At 57.1% G+C, this 8,833-nt stretch overlaps 1 protein-coding gene across 1 annotated transcript; it reads right to left on the bottom strand.

The window, feature by feature from the left end:
• Positions 1-3,338: 3,338 nt before the first annotated feature.
• Positions 3,339-7,547, bottom strand: MSX1 (msh homeobox 1). The gene is made up of 2 exons (XM_060147359.1): positions 6,856-7,547; positions 3,339-4,511 (listed from the first exon to the last, which is right to left on the bottom strand). Exons 1-2 carry the CDS (start codon positions 7,322-7,324, stop codon positions 4,069-4,071), a joined length of 912 nt encoding a protein of 303 aa, XP_060003342.1. The 5' UTR covers positions 7,325-7,547; the 3' UTR covers positions 3,339-4,068.
• Positions 7,548-8,833: the final 1,286 nt, after the last annotated feature.

The raw sequence follows: 8,833 nt of genomic DNA, 5'->3' as shown, positions 1-8,833 counted from the left end.
TCGGTCGGCGCGTGGCCCGGGGCCAGCCTCACAGCGGTAGGATTCGCACTCATGGCTCCCGCCTTGTGCCTCGTGAGTAACTGTCTTCACTGGGTCTCCTGAGAGAGCTGGACCTTCAGCCCCGGGTCATAGAGCAGAGAAAGGAACCCTAGAACTAGGACCTCTTAGCGCGAGCTCTCCAGCCCCACCCCAGCCTCGCAGGTCCCTGGCCGCCCGGGCCCCGCCGACCTGCACCCAGAGCTAGGAGCGCCCCAGGTCCCTCGCCGCCCGGTAATCTCGGTTCTCCGCGGGCTTCCACGCCATGGGCTTTGGTCTCGCCAGAGTGGTCAGAAGCTGAGTTTTGCAGATTGAGACGTCCGTCTCCTCCCCAACAAAACGAAAACGCATTCACAGACAGCGTGCAGGGCAGGTGAGATGCCCCTCTTGTTCCCCAAGGGACAGCGCTTACTTGTGGTCAGGGCTGGAAGGAGTTAAATTCGTAGAGCTAGGGCCTGAGTTCTAAGCGGCCGGTTTTCCCAGCCCCAAATTGCTGGCCCGGACTCTGTGACCCTCAACGAGAGGGAGCTGGGCAGTACCGGGAAAGCGTGGATCCCCTAGTGGAATCTGTGTTCGGAATCCTTGCTCTCCCCCTTATTGGCTGTGTGACCTTGGGAAAACCGCGTAACCTCTCTGAACCGCAGTGCTCTTCCTTGTAAAAAATCTCCTAGGGTTGTTGGGAGGCGCGGGGGAGGTGGCGTGCGCCAGAACTCCAGCGCACAGTAGGCTGCGTTGAGTGCTGGCTCCTCCTCCATCACAAAGTACAAGCGAGGTAGGTGGCGACTCTGTCGTGATTGACCCGACGTTTCCTGCCAGGCAAGGAAATCGATCCTTAAAGGACCAGACCCGTGAACCCCTGCCCACTCCGCCCTCGCTTGATAAACAAGCAACTGCGTTCCAAGGACTGGGCTGGACAAGAAGCAGTGCCCCAGCCCCGCCTCGAATTCCCGCCGGACCCGGCTGAATCTGGCTCAGGGTCCTCACCCCACAGCGGCGCGCCGCCCTGATCCAGCAAACATTTATTGAGCACCTTATGTGTGCACGCCCTATCGAGGGAGGGAATTCAGAAACAAAAGCAGGGAGGCAAAGAAAAGGCTGAACGAAAAGAAACAAAAATGGGGAAACCAGGGGACATAGGAGTGGAAGGAGACCCGGACCCAAGGCTTGCAGAAGGGCTGGGGTGCGCGCGGCAGCGGGCTCGGGCGGGGGTCCCAGGGCGGTGGCCGGTTCCCTACTGGCTGAGGCGCTGGGTGGGGGAAGGGGGCGCGCCCACTTCGCCTGCAGCTACCGCCAAGCTGGAGCCTCGGTGCGTCTGCTGAGCGCGAACAGTTGCTCATTACTGCAATTATGTTGCTCTAAGGTTGCCTGGACCCTAAATTGCCAAGTTTCGAGGAGCCAGGAGGCCCGGGAGCCCGGGCCGGAGGAGATACCCGATCCTGCCCCTCCATTCCCCTATCCCGCACGGGTGGAAAAGATTCCAGTTTGCCGACGCACCGCGAGCTGAGAAAATTCAGACCCCCCCGTATAACCCGGGCGCCCTCCCGCGCAAGGGCTCGTTGACGCTTCCCCAAAATCCTGGGGGCGGGGGAAGGATTCCCAGGACCATTTCGCAGATGAGAAAACAGGAATGGAGAGACAGAGTGATCTTCCCTACCCAAAAAGTCAGGCAGTTAGGAAGTGGCAGGGCTGGGATCAACCACATGGGCTTCTCTGACTTCAAGTTCAGTACAACCCCCAAGACAGGAGAGTCGCCAGGGGTGTTCCAGAAAGGAACCCGGAAGATTTGTGGAAGCCAGGATGTCCTGCGCGCGGTCACTCGGGATGCTGTGTTTATAGAGGGGGGAAATATCCTTTCAGTGTCTGCAAGACATAGTGATGTACCTAAGCCCCTTTAAGGGGCCGCGTGGGCATATGGAGTACAAGACATTTTAAAATGTAACTCCCCTATCTCGGGGATGAAGAGGCCCAACTCGGGTTATGGCCGTGCTTGTGCCAGCCCAGAGGCCGGGGACTGCCTGGTCATCGGAACTGCACTCCACAGCAAGCTTGCTTTCTTTTCCTTGGGAGGGGAGTTGTGACAAGTTCAGGCTGCAGCGCCAGCCGCGGGGACAGAGCCTTTGCCAGAGCTACCTAGACTGCAGCATCCGAGACCCACGGTACCCCGGAACTTGCCCGGCACTAGCCGAGAGCCCACCTGGGGCGCGTGCGCGCAACCCTGCGCTCTCTTGGAATTCGAGGCTGACCTCCCCTAGGGCTAGAAGCCGCGCAGTGCGCCATAGACTCGGTTTCCACATCGTGAGACGGTCTCTATCCATGGAGACGTCCACCCTCCCCGAGTCCAACGACAGGTAACTTCGAGTTCTGACAACCCTTGGTGTGTTGGCTTCCCGTCGCAAAGGCTCGAGCAAAGGCTGCCAGGGGGCTGCCCAGCGTGGAGTTTGGAGGCGCCGCCACTGCCGGACAGAGGGGGAGGGGGAGGGGCGCAGATCTGGTGAGAATTAAGCCAGGGCCCCCAACTCGAAAGAGAACAGAGCGGGGCCTGGAACATAGTAAGCTTTATTTGCTGGAGGTCATTTTCTGCCTTCAACATCCTCACAGAATTGCCCCCAGAAGGCTAAACTTGGCGCTCGTTCAAATATCTTCTCCTGGTAGCCTGAATATAACCTACTATATATAAAAGAAAAACCAAGTTTGTAGGCAGGGCTCATGCAAAGGACACACCAAGGCGGGAAGTATATGGTCGCCCTGGGTTTTCGGTAAAGATTTTTTTTTTTAAGGGTCGTCATAGGAAGTGTGAAGGCGCTCACATTCTGGGAGCTCAAAAATTAGTTCCGCAAACCGCGTCTACACCGGCGCGGTGATTTAGAGAAGCAAAGCAATGCCTCCCCACCCCCCACTTGGCCTCCTGTGGGAAAAACAGGTTTGCGGGGGTGGGAATTGTCTGGATTAGCTGTCTGCAGTCATCAAACCATTTGGGTGATTCGCTTTGTTTTCATAGACAGGTTAAAAGGGGAGAAAAAAGAAAGAGTCGGTTATGGGTCGCCTGAGCAAGTGTCGATTTCAGCTTAAAGTGAATTGGAAAATTGAGCCTAATTATCCTAGGTAATTGCTTCAATTCTCCACTTGACTTTGCTAACGCAGATCGGTCCTGTGTGTTCAAAAAGACACCCCCCCTCTGTCCCTGAATATCCTGTCGTCACCTTTGAAAAGTTGCTGGCGTCCAACTACCATCAAACTGAAAGCAACTGTACATGTGAAGAGATGGCAAGAAGTAAAATTAGAAGACTAAATCAATAAGGAGATAATTTCTTGTAGCTTAAAATTAATTTATTTAACAAATATAGCTATAATATAAATGATAATAAAATTTCAAATATACAGTATATTACAGCAATCCCTTCCAAAGGGAATCGTGAGAGCCACCCAAATGTACTGTTAAATAGAAACAGAATTTTTAATTTTTATTTTACAATTTCTTTCTGGTACTGGTAAGAGAGAGGTCCTTTCAACCTACCTTTGTCACACATCTGTGTATCCCTCCCCCCAAAAGCAAATGTTTCGCTGTTGAAGTTCTCTTAAGTTTTGCAGTGGAAGGACCTGGGATCCGTCTCCCCTGTTAAGTTCTCTTTCTCTCCCACTGTTCTCGTTTCCGACATCTTCAGACATGAATTTCTCTGTGCTTTTTCCTGCCTGGGGCAGGAGGCACGGCCTCTAGTTCTGGTGCAACCACTAACTCTGCTGGGGACTGTGGATACATTTCTCAGCCTCTCTGGCCTCGGTTCCCCCATCTATAACTCGAGGGGGTAGATCTGGCTTCTAGAAGAGCGTTATGGGACCCTTCTAGCCGCTTTGGGGGAAGGGATCAGACTTCAGAGAGTGAACTCAGGGGTCAACCGAGAGGAGAAACCAGAGCAGTGTAGGGGTTAAAGGGAAGGAGCCAGGCGGGGCCGAGCAGGGGAGCGCCTTGGGGGAAGGCTCCTGCTGCTTGCTGGAGAGATCGGCTGGCACCACAGGTAGGCGACCCTGGGCCCTCTATGTCAGGTGGTACATGCTGTAGCCTACGTGGGCTGTGTAGAGTCCCACGGGCGCCACGGGCAGCGCGGCGCGCTGGAAGGGGCTGGAGGCACCGTAGAGCGAGGCGCCCGCGGCGGCCGCTACGGCCGCGGGGCCGCCGAGGGGGAAGGACAGACCGAAGGCTGCGGGGGGCAGCATGGGTTTGGCGGCCATCTTCAGCTTCTCCAGCTCTGCCTCCTGCAGTCTCTTGGCCTTGGCGCGGCGGTTCTGAAACCAGATCTTCACCTGCGTCTCCGTGAGGCTGAGCGAGCTGGAGAACTCGGCGCGCTCGGCGATGGACAGGTACTGCTTCTGGCGGAACTTGCGCTCCAGCGCCAGCAGCTGGGCTGTGGTGAAGGGGGTCCGCGGCTTGCGGTTGGTCTTGTGCTTGCGCAGGGTGCAGGCCGGGGGGCTCAGCCGCCCTAGGGGGCCGAGAGAGAGAAACGCAGGAGGTTAAGACACCCGCGCGGGAGAGTCATCGGCCCATAAATGGGAATAATATTAAATTACAACACCCGCTCTTCATTTGCGTGGAGCACCTCAGCGCCAGGCACCATGAGAAGCGCTTGGAAAATATTTTCTCCAATTCCCACCGCAGCCCCTCAGGGTAGATGTTCTTGTCTACCTTTTGCAAATGAGGAAACTAAGATTCCAGGTGACACGAGCCCATGTTCAAGGCCCGAAATAACTGGGGAGAGGCGGGACAGCCCTTAAAGCTAGATGGCCGCTTAAGAAGGCCTTTCTCAGTGGGGCCTTCTCCACCGCCACGCCACGCACATTAGGACGGCGGATGTTAGAACGGTGAAACGCACGGAAAGAGGCCCTGCACCCAGCCCGGGATCACGTTTAGTTTTAGGCGTTGGCCAAACATTTACCTGTGCCCACTAAGTGGTCAGCGCTGGGCTAGGCCGTTCTGTGGCCTGGAATCCAGATCTCTGATTTCCACTCTTTCCCTTGGAACAATGCGTTCCTACAGGGTTCTAAGCTCGGTCCCTGCTGACTGGAGGTGGAGCGACCCCGGATGTCACGAATGTCGCACCACGGCCAAATCTCAAATATAAAAAGTGCCATGGTTTGAGGAGGTGCTTCATCTTAACGGGGCTGCTTCTTCTGATTGTCTCAATTGTCTCCTGCGCCTCTCCCATCCCCAGTGCCTTGGCCTCTGGTCACTTTCAAATGTGTGTGGGGGGGTGTGCCTCAGTCCGCAGAGATCAACACTGCTGGTGCCGAGGTGTCTTTTTCTTACGGCTTCAAAATATACCTCAAGGATGGGCTGTGAGCGAGCACCACCTCAGAGGGCTCATGCAGGTCCAGGACAGGGTCTGCGGGGCCAGTCAACCCCTGCCACACCCAGCAGCTGCGGCCAGTTAAAACAGGGACCAAAATTATTCCCAGGACAACAGAGATCCCGCGTCGACTTTGGGTCGGGACCCAGGCCCTAAAAGAATCCTCAAGTCTTGGAAAGGACGCTTTGCCTATGCAGCAGCTGCTCTCGGGGGAGCAATTAATTCAAATCGAGAATGTTTCACCAGGCGGGTTTTGCCTAATTATGCAATGTTTTTTGCACGCTTAAAAAAAAAAAAAGATCCTTTGGGCTCTCAGGCCACCAGGATGTGAGTCAAACGAAATCTCGTGTTAACATCCCTGCTTCTTCCCTGGTCGAGACCGTTGAGAGTCCGGGAAGCAGTTGGCCCCTGACTCGCTTTCCGCCGGGCCACCCGAGGGGCGGGCGCCGAGGGAAACGTCACTCCCTTCGGTAGTAACAGCCCAGCGCTGGGCCACCTTCTCCGGCCGTTAGGCCCAGGGAGGGGCTGGCCTTTCAAAGACGTTTAATCCCCAGATAAAAATCATTCCTCAGCATCACGCCATTGAATTCGGGTTGCTATTATGCCGCGCAAAATAATCAGAGGAAACGAGGAAAACTTGGGAATTTCCCGTGCTCCTGAAATATCTCCGAGTGTGTTCGCTGCGCAGAGAAGCCAGGGGGCCCGGAGGCCTTGGAACGACCCCGGAGGCGTCTTTAGCGGCTGGAGTCAGCTTCCATGACCCAGTCCGAGACATTTGGGAGCTCCCTACCATGTTGGAGGGGGTGCCTCCCACTAACTGACTTGGTGCCCCGCCCCCTCCACTGGAACCTGAGCGCCCCCTCCCCCTAAATGATCCATCCACCCAGAGCACCAAGTGTCTACCTGAAACACGAAGGTGGGGGGGGGGGGGATTTTGCAAGAGATTAGGAAATACTTTGGGCAAAGAAATACTTTGGGGGAGGGGTTGGAAAAGGGGAGGGGGCGCACCAGGCTTCAACTATGAGAAAGTGAAACTCTGAGCACTGGAAAGGTGTCCGCACCCCTAGAACCCACCCGTTGCCGGAACGGCGAAGTAACAGGGCTTAGGGTCTGAAAGAGGAGCCAGGCGGGACTCCTGGGGTCGTTTGGGGGGTGGGAGGGGCAGGAGGAGAGGGTGCCCAGACACCCGTGTCCTACAAGTGAACTCCTATGCGCAGCGTCGCCTAGCCAAGGCGAGGAGCCCGCGAAAGTGGACCGACTGCTGGGCCTCAGCCAGGCCTCAACCCTCTTCCTGGGTGGGAGTGGGGTGAGGCATCAACCGCCGGCCTCCCCGCCAACCCATCTGCTGCACGGGCCCCGGGTACCGGGCTGCAGGTACGCAGACGCCCGAGACAAGCAGGCGCCGGCGCGCGGCCTGGCGCCCTCGGGTCCCGCACCCCTGCTGGCCCCCTCCCCCGCCGCCTGGGTTCTGGCTACTCACTGGCCGGGGGCGGGGAGAAGCGGGGGTTCTGCAACCACGGGGTCCTCTCGGGCTTCTCGGGGCTCTCGGCTTTGACGAGCGCATCTTCTGGTAGCTTGAGGAGTCCTCCCACCGAGAAATGGCCGAGCGGCCGAGGCGAGGACGGCGCATCCGGGGCGCCCAACGACCCGGGCCGAGAGCCCAGAGGCTGCGCGGAGCCGCCCGGCGCCTGTGCGCTCTCGGAGGCCGCCAGGACGCTGTCTTTGGCCCCAGGCTTCCTGTGATCGGCCATGAGCGCCTCCACGCTGAAGGGCAGAAGCGAAGGGGACACTTTGGGCTTGGCCCCCTCCTCGTCTGCGCCCATGGCGGCCGCCGTGGCCGTGGTGGTGCTGGGGGTCTGGCCCCCGCCGCCCCCCGCCGGGTTGCCGAAGGCGGAGTCCTCCACTTTGACACCGAGTGGCAAAGAAGTCATGTCAGCAGCCGGGGCCATGCAGAGCCGGGCCCCCCCTCCAGCCTCAGCTCCGGCCAGCCGCCGGGCATGAGCTTCGGGCGGGCTGGGAGCGCGGCCGGCCTCTGGGATTGCCCGGGGCCCTGGCCGGGCGGGCCCTCCCGCGCGCGCCTCCCGCCCCTCCCCAGAAGACCAGCTCCGGCGCTCCGGGCCTGCTTATCCGCTGGCGCCGCCGCGCAGGCCGAGTTCCCGGGCGCACCAGCCGGCTCCGGGTCGGGCCGCAGCTCCCCAGAGAACTTGTTAATAAGGCGAGGCCAGTGCGGCGGCAGCCAATCAGAGCGCGAGGGGGCGGTCCCGGCGCGATCCATTGGGCCCCGCTCCGGCGGACTCGATCGGAGGCGCGCTGGGCCTCGGGGCGCGCAGGGCTGGGTCCGGCCCCGGGAGGGCAGAGGAGGGGAGGGGGCGCTCGAGAAACGTTCCTCTGCGCTAAAGCCCGCGCCGCCTGTCCCTGTGTGGTTCCTCCTGGGTCTCTATTTTACTGTGTTCCTGGGGGACTTTCCCTTGTTCTCAGTCCTTCTCTTCTGCTCTTCCCTCTCCTCCCCTTCCTTTATCGCCCCTCTTTCCCAATTCCTCCCTTTTTTCTCTACTCCTTTCCTGTTTCTCTCTCCTACCTCTCCCCTTACCTTTCCGTTCAGTCAGTTGCTGTGTCTGTTTCTACCCAGTGGATAGTGGAGGATAGTCCTCCTCCAATATCTGCCTCCCCTCTTCTCTACCACGATAATTTGTGTTGAAGCCATTTCTTATATATTCTTTTTATAGTTTAAAAAATCTGCAGGGTTATTTATTATAGTAGAAAGACATAACATTAATTTCTTCTTTAAGCATTCATTTTCTTCGGTTCCAATCTTCAAAACTTTACCTCTGCGTAAAAGTGGGCCTTTGTCTCCTAAGCGCTGGACTGAAGTTTGCCCCAGAAGCCACGCTCCCGTGCTGCTATGGATGTTAACAATAAGAGTACATTGTGTTATCTGGAATGGATAATCGAGTTTCATACCCGATGCGTACTTTCCAGCTGTGAACTTTCAGGAGGATTACAGCACCTATACCGACGACCGGCTCGGGGACGAAGCCGATCCTTTTGATATAGAACTTATTGAATATAAAACCAACAGAAACATCAACAAAACACTGATCTGGCCTTAACGTAACCTCGATCAGCGTGTCCGCAAAAACAATAACAGTCCCTATCTCTGGATCGCTGATCTTGTGTGTGTGTGTGTGTGTGTGTGTGTGTGTGTGTGTGTGTGTGTGTTGGGGGTAGGGGGAGGCGCATTTGGGAGAGACGGCCAAGAAAAGAGGACTGCTCCTGGGACGGATCCTTGGTGCTGGGCTTGAGATTTTTTATTTTGCCAATTTCGGAGGAAACGTGATTTTATTTTTGCTGTTAAAAAATACAGGAAAATGAGTTGGGGGTGTGGGGAGACGGAGGATGTACACAAACTCGGGTCGGGGCTCGGCGGTTTTCTGAACCTCTTTTTTATGGCTTCTTAT

This window comes from Lagenorhynchus albirostris, chromosome 4, assembly GCF_949774975.1.
Source record: "Lagenorhynchus albirostris chromosome 4, mLagAlb1.1, whole genome shotgun sequence".
NCBI lineage: Eukaryota > Metazoa > Chordata > Mammalia > Artiodactyla > Delphinidae > Lagenorhynchus > Lagenorhynchus albirostris.
Note: the sequence above shows the minus strand (reverse complement) of the source record. Positions and strands in the feature narration are given on the sequence as shown.